This window comes from Diaphorina citri, unplaced genomic scaffold (assembly GCF_000475195.1).
Source record: "Diaphorina citri unplaced genomic scaffold, Diaci psyllid genome assembly version 1.1 scaffold404, whole genome shotgun sequence".
Lineage (NCBI taxonomy): Eukaryota > Metazoa > Arthropoda > Insecta > Hemiptera > Psyllidae > Diaphorina > Diaphorina citri.
In genome coordinates, this window is record NW_007377839.1 from 80,152 (window position 1) to 97,913 (window position 17,762).

At 39.0% G+C, this 17,762-nt stretch overlaps 2 protein-coding genes across 2 annotated transcripts in view; one reads left to right on the top strand and one right to left on the bottom strand.

Moving 5' to 3' along the window:
* The first annotated feature begins 1,894 nt into the window (after window positions 1-1,894).
* LOC103508501 lies at window positions 1,895-5,436 on the top strand. Its single transcript, XM_026823091.1, has 4 exons — window positions 1,895-2,124; window positions 3,061-3,392; window positions 4,039-4,196; window positions 5,342-5,436. Exons 1-4 carry the CDS (start codon window positions 2,057-2,059, stop codon window positions 5,426-5,428), a joined length of 645 nt encoding a protein of 214 aa, XP_026678892.1. The 5' UTR covers window positions 1,895-2,056; the 3' UTR covers window positions 5,429-5,436.
* Window positions 5,437-6,038: 602 nt separating this feature from the next.
* Window positions 6,039-17,762, bottom strand: part of LOC103508502 (LIM domain-binding protein 2) — a 59,764-nt gene continuing 48,040 nt past the window's right edge. Inside the window, exons 4-10 of the mRNA XM_026823095.1 lie at window positions 12,750-12,852; window positions 12,023-12,195; window positions 11,160-11,360; window positions 10,473-10,596; window positions 8,999-9,126; window positions 7,728-7,965; window positions 6,039-6,390 (exon numbers count right to left, since the gene is read on the bottom strand). Of these exons, the coding sequence (XP_026678896.1) occupies window positions 6,389-6,390; window positions 7,728-7,965; window positions 8,999-9,126; window positions 10,473-10,596; window positions 11,160-11,360; window positions 12,023-12,195; window positions 12,750-12,852 (969 nt within the window). The 3' untranslated portion in view covers window positions 6,039-6,388. The remainder of the gene's footprint in view (window positions 6,391-7,727; window positions 7,966-8,998; window positions 9,127-10,472; window positions 10,597-11,159; window positions 11,361-12,022; window positions 12,196-12,749; window positions 12,853-17,762) is intronic.

Consider the following 17,762-nt stretch of genomic DNA (forward strand, 5'->3'; position numbering starts at 1 on the left):
GCAAAGTTACAAAGGTTGTGGAAATTGTAACTGCAGGATCAAACAATAATCCGCCTCAAGGGACACCACTTAGAACGGGTTGGGTGTCGATAGAGGGTTGGAATGTTTCCAAGTTGATCTTGATGTGTGTTCAACTGTTGAAGTAGGTACTAAATTGTGGTAAACAGGCTTAAGCCCGCCGACAAAATGATGAAATCCTATTGATTGAACCGATGGAATGGTTCAAATACTGATGCCAGTACTATTTAGGTATGTTAATTATAATTATGTTTTCGAGGTCCCCCATCCAAACCTTCATAGGCAAAGAAGATGTTACCCAAACTGATGGTAAGCCGCAAAGTTATCAATTCAATACTGCCAAATCAAATCTTGCATTTACTGCACCATCTTTCGCTAGTAGGTAGGTACCTATTATTGATCTAATGATTTAATGAACTTACAAATCATAATCACCTTTAAAACTCAATTGTCAGTGCTCACAAAATGTTGTTGATTCTGCACGTCCTATGTTGATGATATATATGTTTCACCTTCATTTACTCCTTTATCACCAAAGACCTCAACAGTTGTACAGTGACGTAAAGCCTCCATCAATCCTTTGTGCCGGTCCCCATAACCTCTCACCATTTTGACACTAAGTGCGTCCGTATAACTTGTTTTGTCACTGGTGTCAATCTTCACACCTCAATGGTTTTCGCCTTTGAGCATCGCATATCGAGGTCGATTACCCTTCCAAGGCCTGTCGCACATTGGAAGCACACTACCATCACGTGACATGATAGTAGTGTGGCTGTCCTGAACGAGATTATCTACAATATTATGGGAGATCTTTGAACTACATCTTTCTGACTCCCCATGAGCTTACGTGACTTGACGCGATGGTCGTGTGTTTCTACCTTCAGTTGCGCTATTATTAGTTGCGCGACGCCGCAAAGTCTGGAAATTGGAAATCCAACCTATGAAAATGATGACCTCTCAGCCGCTTTTACCTAACTTCTTTCAAACAGGAGAACTTACCTATGAACAGCTAATAATCCTTGGTTTAGAATGACAGTAGTTGAGCTTTCACAGCTAGTGTTTAGAAGAGGATGTGTTCAACATGAACACATTTTTGTGAAAGTTTTCAACTCCAACACAAGTAATGAGATTTTTTACCGTTGCAAAATTACAATCTGATAATATTTCCTGGAGTATTTAACAAGATGAACAGGAGGAAAACTCGAAGGAAAAATCAAGAAAATCTTATCAGAAATCACGAAAATTGATTTCTTATAAATGCCATGATTTTTTCGCCTTTTGAATTTGAATTTTGCCGCGCATTGATAAGCCAAATTTGAGCGTATTTTGATGAGTGATCAAGCGAAAAAAATCGGTTTCAATGCGCGTTAAGGCCCGAGCTACAAGTCATGTTTGATCTCTGACTGAGTATTCTCGGAGACTGTTTTGAGATTGCTTCGAGAATGCTCAGCAGCGCCATTTACATGAGTCTGTAGCCCCGGTCTAAATTAACGCGCACCCTCTTGTGTTGAGTACAAAAAAGTAAAAAAAAAAAAAAAAAAAAAAAATCACAGCCTTTCAGAAGGTACCTCAGTACCTATAGCGAGTGTGGTACAGTTTGTATGAACGCCGTGTAACTATTTGAGTATGCAATGCGCAACGTAAGAAAGGTTGGTGGAGATGTCAGATTTACCTACTTTTCGTCATGCCACTACATAATAATTTATAATAGTCTACCTACCTCTACTGTTTCATTCGTGCCTTTTATTATACAAAGAAAATGTTAGAACAAAATATATGTAAAAATATACTTATGTATACTCACGTTCCCATATAGGTACATAGGTAGTAAGTAGAATAATTTATAACTCAGCACAAAAGTTGTACTTATCTCTACTTTTCAGCCCACAGCCGACAGCCGTGAACGTGAAAATTCTTTAATTTTTGAATTTATAAATTAGGTAGTATAAATTTTTTCCTTTATTCTTTTGGACTTTCTGGACTTTCATCAAATAAAACTCCTCTAGGATCTCAGATTGAGTTATTTGTCTAGTTCATCATGGAACAATCTCTGGATGAGATCATTAAGAGCAAACACATCAAGCCACCTTTTCGCAACAGATTGGGGTAAGTTGACGGAGAGTCTGTTTAGAAATGTACCTGTACACTCTTGATAAGAGCACCTTTGACTTTGAAGGATGCATTAAAGAAACATTGAAAATAATTTTTTTTTTTTTTTTAAGAGGTTTGACAGAGGGAACTGTAACTGCTTTGGTCTTATCGTCCCGAAATCGAAGAGAGAAGGAAGACAGGATAGGAGAAAGCCAGCCATTCCGAGAACGAACATTATAGTCTTATCGTCCCGAAATCGAAGAGAGAAGGAAGACAGGATAGGAGGAAAGCCAGCCGTTCCGAGAACGAACATTATCCCCGCCCCGGGCGGGAATCGAACCCGCGGCCTAGCGCTTACAAGGCAGACGCACTACCAACTAAGCTAACTAGGCTGGCAAAGAGAGAAGGAAGACAGGATAGGAGAAAGCCAGCCGTTCCGAGAACAAACATTATCCCATCAGGATAAAATCCGCCCCGGGAATCGAGCCCAGTGGCCTAGCGCTTACAAGGCAGACGCACTACCAACTAAGCTAGCTAGGCTGGCTGAACCTTAACTTAATTTATGCCGACAACCTAGCGCTTACAAGGCAGACGCACTACCAACTAAGCTAACTAGGCTGGCCATTTCACTTCTTGGATTTGGCGTTGGGAATCGAACCCGCGGCCTAGCGCTTACAAGAAACATGTTGAAAATAAAAAATAACATCCTATTCTAAGGCTTATCTTGTCAACTTGCCATTTAATGAGTACTCGATAGCTTGACAGTTTGATTTAATGTCCCCTACTCATGCTACCTCAGACCATCTGACAGACTGTGGTCTCACAGAGACAATCTGACAGATGGTCTGACATAAGGAATAGATACAGAATGTGTGATTCCAACAGTGTGGTAGAATGTTGTGGTCTTTGGGCTTGGGTAAAAGTAAATAAAACAATGTCTTTATCTTCTAGTTCACAAGCAAACAAACCTCAGAACCCAACAAGAAAACCTTTCATGCTAAAATCAGCAAACCGAATACAGCAGAATGTCAAGAAACACATTCCCGATGCTCGTCAAAAAATCATTGCCAAGACCAGATCAACAGTGGTAGATGCTCGATCCAAAATCACCCAAAAGGATGCAAGACTGAAACTGAACAAAGTTCTCCAGAGTAATAGTAGCCGAGTTGCAAAGCCGAAAGATTTACGTGGGAAATTGAATTCCCGAGCCAGGACTTCTCCCATTGCCCCACGACCTGTGGGTATTATTCAACGTACAGTACAGAGTGATCTGGGTTACTTGGGTAAGTCATAGATATTGTAAACTTTGTAAGATTGTCAAGGCTTTATCATCTTAACTTCCCACGCATATGAATAATTGAATATGTATATTGATATGCATGGCAACTGTATTGGGGGATCATAAAGTTTTGAAAGATCGTAACGGGGGCCCCATTCAACTTTGGGGCCCCAAATTTCAATTAGCAATGTGCCTTGATTTGATGAAGATGTGTACCAAATTTCATCAAATCAGACCAGGCAATCAGGAGTTATAGCGGAACATACAGACAGACATCTAAACCAAATGCAAAACGGTCAAGTTAAAGCATACAAATACAGTTATAATATATATATGTACCTACTTACTTACTTACTTCTTATTTTCCATGTTCAAAGTAGAGCTCTAATATCTATGGTTGAGTGGCTTGTTCAAAAGAGGTTCCAGACAAGGAGCTTCATCAGAATTGGGAGTGCATGGTTGCATACCTACTTGCATTGTTTCAATATACATATTTAGGGAGGTATCTGGTAAAAATAATAATAATAATAATAATATTTTTTTTATTATTATTATTTTTTTTACATTTCTCATTTGTCCGACACTTTTTGTCATTGGGGGTAACTAATGAGAATGTCAACTAATGTTACAATTTTTTTTTCTCTCAACAGGGTCTCAAAGGCAAGGTCCTCCAACAATTACCGTTCCAATTCAACGCACTATCCGTAACAATTTCACACCAAGTTATCACAGTGCTGGACTGAGGGCCCCGCTATTGTCACATCTCGACATGGAATGGACGGATCTAGATGCACCTGTACATGTTGATGTAAGCTGACATTTCATAGTATAAAATGGTCATTGGTAATTATTCAAAAGCCTAAAAAAAAGCTGCTTTTTTGTGTTTAACTTAACCCTATAATAACACAGGTGACTGCTCATTTGTGACACCTTTTTGTAACAATTTTCCATTGACATGACTTCTGAACAAGAACCAGGACATTTTATTTGTATGTCTGTAGAACAAGAACATTTTTACAATGGTAGCAAACATCAGTATGGGTAGAAACTCAGTGCTTATTATACTGAGCTTGCATGCTAGTACCATAGGTCTGTCTTCTTCACAGAGTTCCCCCTCAATAAAGTCAGTGGCCTTTGCACATTCAATGCATCAGTACCCTTTACATCACTGAAGCTAAGCAACATTGTGTGTGGGGGTTTTTTTTTATCTAGAATAGTAAGCTCATGTGCTGCTGGCATCCCACCCCACTCAGGCTGAATGAGATTATTGGTTGGGTGGAAGAACTCTCTCTGTGAGAATCATGAAGCTTTTTTTTTTTTAGAAAGTAAAAGGAAAAAAATTGTTAGGAGGAAAATTAGGTATTTTTATTTTGTTTGCCAAATGGATAAAATCCTCATCACGAAAAAAAAATAAAAAAAATATATAATAATAATAATAGAAAGTAAATAAATAAATAAATCTTATATTATAAAATCAAGATCCATTCACTCACATTTCACACACTGATCGCTCTATCTCCTGAACCGCAACACCTAGAAAGCTGAAATTTGGTAGGAATATTCCTTTTATGGTCTAGGTGTGCAATAAGAAAGGATTTTGCAAAAATCTAATCCGAGATATGATCAATTTTTGATCGCTAAAATCTCCATAAGAAATACACAGAGTGCAGAGACTGCGGGATAGAAATGTTCTGCTCCCGACCAACATTTTGAGTTTCGTTTATGTTTTTAGTTTGATAACTATGCAGCTAATAGGGAGCGCGCAGGGCGACCGTATTTTTTTTATTATTTTCTACAAGTTCGGCCATGCCTTTTCTTCAAGTTTGGCCATGCCTTGGGATGAACTAGCGGGATTCCGGAGCGAAGCGACGGAATTCAGCTAGTAAATAAATAAAAACAAAGTACATAGTTATACAATGATGTAAATGAAATCAACGTTTCTTCTCATTCCAGCCCATTGTACGTCCTGATCCTGTACTATATCATTCATCATCATCTGACTTGTATTACAGTCCTCTGGATGTCTTCTCTACCAGGTAAAAAACTGTACTTACTAACTTTGAAAAACTTTACTTACCAACTTGGAAAGACTTTGCTTATTAACTTGGAAAAACTTTACTTACCAACTTGGAAAAAAAAAATTGTAACAGGATAAAAGCTTGTCATGAATAAAATTTGTCATTAATTAATAGGTACGTGCCACAAAGTATTGTTCGAATAAATATTAAAATCTCAACAATATTAATTTGAATTTGTCTGTTGGTTTTGCCATAACTCCAGTGGTTTGTTCAATTTTGATAAACCTGAAGGGCATTGGCTCTTGAGATTTTGGGACCTATGAGGCCTATGAAAACAATGTAAAGACCATTTTTCCGTGTGAGTCCACTCTCCCTGTGTTCTTACATATATCTAATCAACCTCAGTGGTGCAGCGGTTAACATGGTTGACTTTGAATCTGGAGGTTGGTGGTTCGAGTCCAAGTCAAGTCATGAAATTTAGTGATTGAACTTGGTTTACCTCTTGGATGAAGCAATCCGATTGGAGGATTTCAATCTTTTTAGTCAACCAGATTGCTTACTTCAATATTTAAAAGGTAAAATTAAACAAACTTTAATATCAGATTCTTGTTCTGGCCATGAATCTATCCAAAGCTGACATGAATGACCTGCCTTCCTCCTGTAACTCAACATCACAGACAATCCTTGTTTACAATTTGACCCTAATTGTCAAAACAGGCTACCATAGACCCAGGTGAATTAAGCCGATCTATATTCCGACAATGACTTGAGATTTATTTCTAGAATAGTCCATTGACTAACTATTTTCATTCCAGAAATACAGATCCCTAAACTTGCACTGAATTTGGGGTCATTTCGTCCCCAGGGCTCATTTCACTCGCTTGTGTTTGGTAACCACACGGTGTCCCCCCGGTGTCTACTCGATTATCTTGCGTCGTGTATACTTGCGTTTGGTCCTAGCGGGTCCGGGTTCCAGTCACTATCACTGCGACACTTTGAGATTTATTTCTAGAATAGTCCATTGACTAACCATTTTCATTCCAGAAATATAGATCCCTAAACTTGTACTGAATTTGGGGTCATTTCGTCCCCAGGGCTCATTTCACTCGCTTGTGTTTGGTAACCACACGGTGTCCCCCGGTGTCTACTCGATTATCTTGCGTCGTGTATACTTGCGTTTGGTCCTAGCGGGTCCGGGTTCCAGTCACTATCACTGCGACACTAAAGAGGTTTAAAAGAGGGAACTGTAACTGCTAGGGCCTTATCGTCCCGAAATCGAAGAGAGAAGGAAGACAGGACAGGAGAAAGCCAGCCGTTCCAATAACGAACCATATCTGTTCAGGATAAAGTCCGCCCCGGGCGGCATTTTATCCTTAGCATGTAAGGTTCGTTCTCGGAACGGCTGGCCTTCTCCTTTCCTGTCTTCCTCACTACGACTTCGGGACATTAAGACCTCCCTTGTTGATATTTCTTTGTATCATTGATCTTTTTTTATTATGAAAAAAAAAAGTTCTTAGAACTCAAGTAAATGAAAAGAAGAAGACGAATACTTGATTACTTAAGAGGATCTCACCAAAGCTTACAAATTTGACTTTTTCCTATCTTCCCCTCAGGAATTATTTGAAGACATCGGTCCTCTGATTGCATCCCGTGTGGTACGCCCCGGTACAGCGGAAGTTATATACACACACCAGAAAGATGCTATCAAGGCGGTCGAAACCTATCACAACCGACAGCTAGATAAACAGCCTATGAAGTGTATGCTGGTGACACCGCGAGCTCTGAGTAATCCCCTGTGAGTATTACCTTGGTGGTGTAGTGGTTAAGACGCTCGCCTGGTAATCAGGAGGGCGTGGGTTCAATATACCTAGGTAAAAGAACCAAAATTGCCAAAGCCACCAATTTAGGAACTTTTTTTTTCAAATACCTAGCGGCTTGCTTTTTCCTGTTTCTCTCTTTGATTTCCGGAATGAAAAACCTTCGTTGTTACATTTATCTCACAAACCTCTTAAAAGAAGGAAAATACCTTTTTTTCTTGTATTTTAACTTTAACATATTTTAACTTTAAGAGGTTTGATAGAGGAACTATAAGGGAAACAGGATAGGAGAAAACCAGCCGTTCAGAGAACGAACCATATCTGTTTAAGATAAAATCATTGTAAGAAAAACTCGAACTCGTGACCTAGGACCTAGCGCTTTCCCCCAAGCTAACTAGGCTGGCTCTAACAATGTTTTTTGTACTTCTCTAGGAGAGTCAATCTGTCAAGTAGCAACATATTAATATAGGTAAAAGAACAACGTCTTCACTTGACTAGTAACTTACTGCGACACGGCCGGGGACTTCTTATCCGAGTCCTGGCTCGACGGGGTGTTGCCCTGTGGGGGGCCTCGGTCCGGGGCCCCGCCACCCCACGACGGGGAATCACTGAAATGCGGGTCATGGTCTAGACAGTTGGCACCGGCATCGTATTGGGTGTTCTCTAGGCGGGTGATAAGTCGCTCGTCCTCATCTCCGAATTCTCCGCCCATGAGTGAAGGCTCGCCCACCACCATCACGTCCTGCGTGTGCAAAAACTGAGAGTGCGTGAGGAAAAGGGAAAAGACGAGGGAGGAGAAGAAACAGAAAGACGTTTGTTTTAAAATCACGTGTGTGTAATACAATGGAATTATACAGATTGCGGGCATGCTTCAATCTACGCTACGTTACGGCCGGAAAAAAAAATTAAATCTGGGGTTATAAAAATATAATAAAATAATAGACTCTTGAGTGGAAGGTAACCACTAGGCGAGGTTAGCGCCGAAGACGTTTTCTACCAACTAACCCTTAAAGCTCCATTATTATGTTGTCAAATTCTCGGCTGGGATCGAATCCACGCCCTCCTGTTTACCAGGCGAGCGTCTTGACCACCAAGCCACCGAGGCAGGTTAAACTTTTTGCTAATCTGAGTTTAAACCTTTTGATTTAATAATTAAACCGAGTTTAAAGTTAACTTGTGGCCCTTGCCATCAACATTGGCTTGTGGCATAATAAAAAAAAAAAGAGATTTTATAGACCGCAATCTGGATGAATCCAATTCTTCACATTGGAAATCTTTCCAAAACACATGTGATACAAAGCAGAGGGGAGGGAGCGAAAAAATGGCGGAGAAAATAAAAGTAATAACAAGGGGGGGGAGGGGGGCTATTTGAAATTTCCTTAATATTGGTAACCCCAGGAATAAACTTCCCAACATAACCAAGCAGAGAATCTTTTTATTTTTCCAAGTAGGTACAAATAGCTAGTGGTTTTGTCATACTGCTCGTATAGGAATGAAAAGTCCCTTTACTCCAGCAGTAGGCTACTACTACTATTACTGTGATCAAATTCTCAATTTACATTGAGGATAAAATTCATACCTCGACTGGGATTGAACCCACGCCGTCCTGTTTACCAGGCGAGCGTCTTGACTACTACACCACCGAGGCAGGTGTGAATCCTAAATTCAAATATCACACCTGACCTCGTCACTTGGTGTGAAAATAAGTCTAAAATTCCATGTGTCCGTGGGGGATTGAACCCAAGACAGTAGAATCAACACAGAACGGGACTCACCTGAGAGGCTAGGGAGAAGTTGGGCCCCGGGGACCTTTTCTTGCTCGGGGCGGGAGGGGCACTGTTCGCCGCGCCCCCAGACTGGGACCCCTTTCGTTTCCGTCGCTTGTTGGCCGGCCTCTGGGATTCTGAAATGGGGGGCAAGTTGGTGGGTGTTGAGGTGGACGACTTGTCTAAAGAGAGGGACAGGGGACAGGAGGGAAAAAACATTTCGACGGGAATTGGTAATTTTGTTTTCAAAACAAGAGCGGAGACAACAGAAACGCGTCGCCTTCCAACAGAGACTACCACTAAACAACGGATCTAGATCTTAAATACTATTTTACTCGAAAAAACAATCATAAAATTAAAAAACCCCTGTGGGTTTTTTACAAGTTATTAGGGTTGAAAAGGTCATCAGGAGATGACGAAACATGTCGGCTCCTGTGGGTTTTTTTAATTTTATGATTGTTTTTATCTATGATTGTAAAATAAAATTACTTACAGTTTCCAAAGTTACTAGTCAAGTGAAGACGTTGTTCTTTTACCTAGGTATATTAAAATGTTTTTTGTTTTTCCTCTTCAGAGTTCCCGCTGCTCCCAAACTCCCTGCCGCTACCAAGGCTAACACTGTATTCCCAGACCTAGCTGCTGTACACAAAGCTCTCTTCAATAAACCTAGCCAAGTGTATAAGTAAACTGGCACCTTGTTATCTGCCTCAGAATAACATGTGAAAAATGCATTGAAGTTTGGGGCTTTTTCCTCCCTTGGGGATTTCAAGACCTCCCTAGTGAAATATCTTAAAGGCTCACAGTGAAAGAAGAAACTTGAGTGGTCGTGTGGAAGAGCTCCTCTAGGAGAATCCTGCTACTTAAAAGGAAGCCGTTAAAAAAAAAGTTCATATGCCTTAAAACACACTCCATTTTTTGTAGCGGCTTCAGCTGTAGCCGAATGGTGATGATAGAATAAAGAAAAGACGTTTTTATCAGCCATACACCGGGGTGATGGTCTCTACCCATGTTTAATTGTCCAAACCACACACAGTCTACATGAACACACTCCATTTGTCAAGGGTCTAGGTTTACCTTGCCCTTGGGATCAATTTAATTTGAAGAACCCATTTACTGATGAAAATTTTGTAACGAAACAATAAGTTGAAAGATAATTGCACAAGAGGCAAATAATGAAATACCGATGTAACACTCAAAGTGCAAGGACTGAGTAATGCAACATGTGAATGAGCTGTAACATGTGGAGTAAACACTGTAAACAAGTGAGAAGTTTGTGCTTTTGAAGAACCAATGAAAAGAAATGCATTGTAATGTAAATAAATCTAATAAATAATAAATTACCCTGTTAAGAAAAATGAGAACAAATAAACTTTTTGTCTTTCTCTCTCAGTAAAAAACCGCCATTTCAGTAATGAAATTTCTGCTTTAACCTAGTGCCCATTTTTTTTTTAGAAACTCAAAGTGCAATATCTACCTCGCTTACCAGGCGGCGCCACCATGCGCTGCCACTTCTGGAACAGGGTGGTTTTCAGACAGTCCCGCGGTGACAGGGCGTACGCTTTGTGACGGGACATGAGCTCTTGCATCGGTTCTAGTATCACACATAACTGAAATGAAGGGAGAAATGAAATACCATTAGTAACAATAAATTGCCTGCTATTGAAATTTTTAGTCAGTTGTGCAAATGTGACAGCCAGACACGTATACGATTATGCCTGGATCCTGGATTACACGAGCACAGTAGGGAATTAACTTAGTCTGGCTGAGGGACGTTAAACAGGGAGTAGACCAGCTTAGTCTGGCTGAGGGACATTAAACAGGGAGTATACCGGCCTGAAATTTCCCTTGCTAAAGAAATAGCAAAAATTGAGTGCGAAGGGCATCCACTCGTAAAATTTGTAGCCAAAACCAAATGTCAGCCCAAAGCAATCACCCTAGTTAGAGCTGATGGAGAGAATGACGAAAAACGCCGACCCCGTCTGTACATGGGAAAAGGCGAAGAAAAAGAAGATGTATTATTGTTACCATGTCACAACATTTAATTTTCAATCTTGGTTATTTTTGCCGCTACTGGTAGCTAAACACAAATAGCTACTCAATATGTAAATTCAAGCAGGCTGCGTGGGCCCCAATTCCTGGCCTTGTGAGACTGTTGGTAGATGGTACTTACCCTTAAATAATTTAGCGTTGAGTTGGTGATTCCTTGCCTAGTGATATTTTTGGTCAATTGTTCTAGCATGGAGGGGTCTTGCATACCCACTATCGTCCTAGGTACTAGTTCTCGATGTTGTCGGACTGCAAAGTGCCAGGACTTGATCCTCATGAGATCATCGAATGTAAATTCTAAGATAAGGCGCCCCTCTGTACACACCTGTGGAGGGTAGAAAGAAATGCCGGGATTAGTAATCATGTAAACATATATGTATGTGGTATTTGTGCTACTATGGACCCTTGGTGAGGAGACTAATAAAGGTCTGCAGTTAACTGTATCCTCAACACAGTTAACTGTAGACCTTCAGTCTCCTCAACAATGGTCCACAGTATAAATAATGTATGCCCTGAGGCCAAAATTAGAGTTCAAACCTGGTTAAAGAGTTAACCATTTAAAGGTAACTCTTAGATTAAGTAATTTAACTGGCTAAAAAGTTTTAAATCAAATTGTTTTATCCAAAAGCTAAAAATAATAATATACGGTCCACGGTCACAAAAGATCTAACCAGGTCGTAGAGACATAAGACGTTTATTATAGCCGATGCGATGGCCCTACTTATATCAATGCCAATGGTCCACAGTATAAGTAATTTAGACCACATTACGTGCTGAGGTCGGGACCTACCCTTTCCCAAATTCCAAAATTTTACAAGGGGATTGCAATTTTTTTCTATCTGCTACCGTTCAAACTCTTTTTTTTTTACTTGACCAAAGAAGGACCTTGACAGGGTTTGCCAAATTGTTTAGGTCATTTATTTATTTAATTAATAATGACAGACAAGATATTGGACAAGCCAGCCCCTTTCACACATGGAGCAATACCTTGGTGAGCATTGGTTTGCCGTGATGCGTCACCATTGTACATTGATCACAGTCCAAAGTTATACTAGTGTTGTGAAACGACTCCTTCGGATGTTTCAGATTGTAATACAGCTCCGTAATCCCGCCGTCAAATATACTTCGAAAATACCTAGGAATTAACGTCCTCCCGATTGCTGAAAACAAAGAGATGAGAATTATATTAGTTTAAAATAAAATAAAGGGATAAGGAATATCACAATATGTTGGGTTTCTTTTTCAAGAGGTTTGGTAGAGGGAACTGTAACTGCTAAGGTTATCGTCACGCGGGTTCTATTCCAGCCTGGGGGCGAACTTTGTCCTCAACAGAACGGCTGGCTTTGTCCTAACCTGTCCTCCTTCTGTCTTCTTCGGAGGATAAGACCTCCGTTGTTACAGTTCACTCTCTTAATCCTCTTCCATACGTAGCCAACCTAGTTAGCATGAAAGGTACGTAGGTCGCGGGTTCGATTCTAAACGTACCTTGCAAACAGAAGAGTGTGGGTTCAATCCTAACTGATGTATTGAATTTTGTCCTCAATGTTATTTGACAATTCGATAATGATAGCTCATCACAGAGTAGCCTAATATAATTTAGCATTTAATGTTTAGCTTCAATTATTCATTAAGACATGATCCTCCTGTTTACCAGACCTGTGTTTAGGCCACTAATCAACCAAGAATGTTTATTAACACCCGCATACATACTTACTATATCTTTTAGGTCCATCTTCTAAACAAAAGGTAAGCGTAAGTGTAGCGTCATCTTCGAAAAATTCCGTAGCAAACGCATCCCACCATAGGTTATCACTCTCCTGAAATGACAAAAAAGAAAAACAATTGGAATTTGTCAAAAATTTGGTCGAGTAGAATGGGATAAAGCAGTAACCATCGTTATCTAAATGGATGTCCAATACTAAGTCCCCAGTAAGAACGCATCCCACCATAGGTTATCACTCTCCTGAAATGACAAAAAAGAAAAACAATTAGAATTTGTCAAAAATTTGGTCGAGTAGAATGGGATAAAGCAGTAACCATCGTTATCTAAATGGATGTCCAATACTAAGTCCCCAGTAATTTAATAACGAAAAAGTTCCTTTAACCTCCTAGCGGTGTAGACCAGACAATACAACCATCTTCTCTATCCTAGTCTTGACCGGACCCTTTGCTTTTGAGTCACAAGTAAGCTTATCGGCTAGACTAGGTGATATCGACTGATCGACTTCACCGACAGAAAGTAAACAAATCAGATCACATACACATGGGATTTGAAGTAATCATCATAGGTGTGTGCCAAAGTATGGAAATTATTTGGTTTGTGGTTTGGATTCTGGTCGTAAAATTGGTTCGACAACCAGTCGATTTCTACTGAGAATCTTGGAATATCGCAGAAATATCTCCAGCAACAGAGGTTGCCAGGTTGCTTTATTGTCACCAAAGCACTTGAGTCCGGGGGTTCAATTCTCGGCGAGGCACAAGAGTTTGGAGAGCACGCTGCGCGCTGTTTTATCGAGGAGGCGAGGAGCTACTTGTATGTGAGTAGCGATCTGTGCTGTGGCGTCATTATTAGAAACGCTGTGCCTATGGGATATTTATGAGCTATTTGTAATGCTGTTATCCAAAGTGTCGCTGTTTTTGGCGTACCAAAAACGTTTTTGGCGTACCAAAAACAATACTCATCCCTACAGGTTTCTTCCTTGTGGTTCTAAATGAGAAGAAAAATATTTTTCAAAATTCAATAATTAGAAACGCTGTGCCTATGGGATATTTATGAGCTATTTGTAATGCTGTTATCCAAAGTGTCGCTGTTTTTGGCGTACCAAAAACAATACTCATCCCTACAGGTTTCTTCCTTGTGGTTCTAAATGAGAAGAAAAATATTTTTCAAAATTCAGAAACGCTGTGCCTATTTATGAGCTATTTGTAATGCTGTTATCCAAAGTGTCACTGTTTTTGGCGTACCAAAAACAATACTCATCCCTACAGGTTTCTTCCTTGTGGTTCTAAATGAGAAGAAAAATATTTTTCAAAATTCAAGAAACCTTTCTAGGAACTTTTTCAAAGTTTCAAACTTTGAGCCCCTGGTTTCTTTTGTCCCAATCATCCTCTTAACCACGAAGGTCGCTTTAAAAAGCAAGGTCAGCGAATGAATACATATTTAATGCCACTTTTATTTATATTCCAAACTCTTCTCTTTCTTGCTTGAAACAAGAGGAACCGAAAATGTGTTCAATTCAAGAATGTGTACAATAATATTTCGAAGATTTCTATCTAAACCGTATCGTACGTACATACGGTACATTGTACCTAATAATAATTTTCGTATAACGTATATTTTAAGTACAGAAAAGGGATATTTTTAGTACGCCTGGCACACGTCCCATTACATTGATTATTATTATAATAACAATATTATTTAGTATCGAGGAATTATAATTTAGACATCAGAGTATGCACTATTTATTTCATTATCATTTGCGTACATTTACATGTATTCGACTTTCCTCCAAAGAAACATACTGAAGGTGGGCGTGGTAAAAGTTATGTAAATATACAAAAGATGCTATGCTACTCGTATGTTTACAGCTACATACATAGAGGTATTTCTTCTGGTAGGCTCATTTAATTATAGGTAGGTACCTACTTTACAAGGTAGTAGAATTTTGTTAGAAAACAATTCGGAGTTGAGAGGGTAATATTTCTGACACAGCGAATTTCCCAGGTAGTGCAAATGCTTCTTGCGTTATTGGTACTGTTCCTCATACCTCTTTGCAGGAAATTTTACTTCTTGTAATTCATGTGAGGACATGTAGGTATGAAATATCAAGAAGTAAATAAACACAAATTGATCAAAGAAGTTAATGCCTGATATGTACTATTTTCATCATGCACACTTTGTATTCATTCAATTAATTCCCATAACGTTCACTCACTCACTCACTCACTAATAAAAGAGTAACTACCTACCGATTAACAATTAAATGCTAGCCTGATGGCTTTACGGGGCAATTTTATTTGAAGAAAAGGATTTTGTTTGAAAGTTTCTCTTCCTATCACATACTCCTTTCAGAAACCTACACTTAGTTAATATGTTATATACATACATACATACATACATACATACATACATAATAACTTTGGGGGGGCTTAAGCCCCCCAAGCCCCCCCCTATCGCCGCCTATTACATACATACATATATAAGACTTCTAACTTAGAAGTCAGACTCAAAGTACTACTATTTTTCCAATCGTTAACTGCCGCTTCTTGCTGGTCTACGACAGCGATATTAAACGAAAAATATTTGATCGAACCTTTCTAATGACCAGCGCACAGGTTGGAAGTATCGCTATCTTAATTAAAAATATGCAAAGTACTTTCCTGCCGTGTTTGAATTACGTTGAAAATGATGTATGCTCGGTGGTTGACATACTGTTTTAAATCTTCCTACAATGAAGATATTTTAAATTCATAATGATTATACACAAAAGCTATGAATGTTAATCAGATATTAAGAGAGTTTAGTGACGGCTTTTTCTTAGCCACTGGTCAGTTGCCTACAGAAGGCCTTCTCACTCCTCACGCTGAAACATTACTTTCCTTATCCTACATTAATTTTCTTAATATACCTAGATAGGATAAGAAAAGAAATGAAAATTGCACCATTTTGATACAGATTAAAGGATATTTGGTTGAATGGCCAAGATGGCCCAAGTCAATACTACCACCTTTTGGTGATAAAATGCACTTTGCATTAATGTTTAACCCATGAAATATACGAGACCTTGTTTAGACTGCGGGCGTAAAAGGACTTTTCAGTCCTATTCGGGCAAGATAAACGCGGTACATTCTATTCTACTGTAATATGAATGTAGGTACTTTCCTGTATATTATAGCCTAATACATACATGCTTACATATGTAGTACTATTCACATGTGTAAAAGATGAAGGTAATCCCAGATTAGTACAAGTAGTGATAAAACAAATGTGTTTGTGTTAGATTCCCCCCTTCAGGTTGAGAGTCGCTGGTTGTAGTACTATTCACATGTGTAAGAGATGAAGGTAATCCCAGATTAGTACAAGTAGTGATAAAACAAATGTGTTTGTGTTAGATTCCCCCCTTCAGGTTGAGAGTCGCTGGTTTACCATAGGTAGCAACAGGTGTATCAATGCACACACAGTTAGTCATATCGGTAGGCATTCGGTGTAAGAGATGAAGGTAATCCCAGATTAGTACAAGTAGTGATAAAACAAATGTGTTTGTGTTAGATACCCCCCTTCAGGTTGAGAGTCGCTGGTTTACCATAGGTAGCAACAGGTGTATCAATGCACACACAGTTAGTCATATCGGTAGGCATTCATAACGTGGCCGATCATGATCGTGCATTCTGGATACTCTGGCATCACTCAAGGGAGGTGCAGTTTTATTGCATCTAGTCAATAATTGCAACCAGAAACAAGACATTAATTGAGTAAATTTACATGAGTTACGTAAGAAAATTATACTTTGGTTTCCTCAGTTGGTCCTGAAAGCTTTCCGATCTTAATTGCTGATGTCATTATGGTGTTACAAGCTTTTCAGAGAATGTGGTCCATATTTTGAACAAACTTCAGTGGTTAGTAAGGTGGAATTTGAATTTGGAGGTTGGTGGTTCGAGTCCAAGTTAGGTCATACAATTTGCGTAGTGTATTAAGCGGAGAACTACATTTGCGACGAGCATTTATGCTCAATACAATTAAAATTCCTTGTTATTTTGATATTTTAAAATGGAATTTCATTACAAGTTCCCCTTAATTATGGACTTGATAGAACCTTTCTTTTATAAGTTGTCTTCTATTTTTTATTGTGAACTTATATGCCCCCGTCCTATTTTAAAGTCTTTTTTTTTTGAGAACCTGTGTACTTCTGTACCTACAGTATTTTAGAGAGAACTAAAGTAACTTCATCCCTAAAATCTTTTATTGAGAACTTACCTCCGTCCTCTGTTGAAGTCTTTTATTGAGCTCGTATACCCGGTAATCAGGTTGTCCGAAATATGGAGTGTGCCTCCTCACTCCTACACAGCTGTAACAAGAAAACAAACAACATAACGCTATAGCACACTGGATATAACAAAATTGGCTTTCATGACCTTTTTTTCAGAAGTCACACCGGATAATGACTTGAGAAAAGCACCTTAGTGTGTCTGTCATTTAGTAGATATTTATCAAATAAATAAATATTGAACATAAACTTTAACATATTAATTAGGTATTAAATAACTATTAAGAAATAAACTCGATAGGTAAATAAATGGAGAAACTATAAAAAAAAATCCAGGATACCTACTGACAAAAATGTGTTCGCCACACGAATTGCCAACAAACACCCATCATTTAGATTACACTATTCTCAAATAGCAAAATGATAAACATGATAATAAAATGGTAAAATGATAAACATAAAATACATAAATATAAAATTTACGACTCTCTCCAAACGTATCCATCATTTATTTTATACCCCAAACAAATCAATGCAGCGTCCCAGTAAATCATGGCAATGTCTAGTCACACTTCCAATGGAAAATGCCAAAAGTCGCGCATTAAATCAAGAATTGCCACACTTTGAACGTGTGTGTGTGTGTGTGTGTGTGTGTGTGTGTGTGTGTGTGTGTGTGTGTGTGTGTGTGTGTGTGTGTGTGTGTGTGTGTGTGTGTGTGTGTGTGTGTGTGTGTGTGTGTGTGT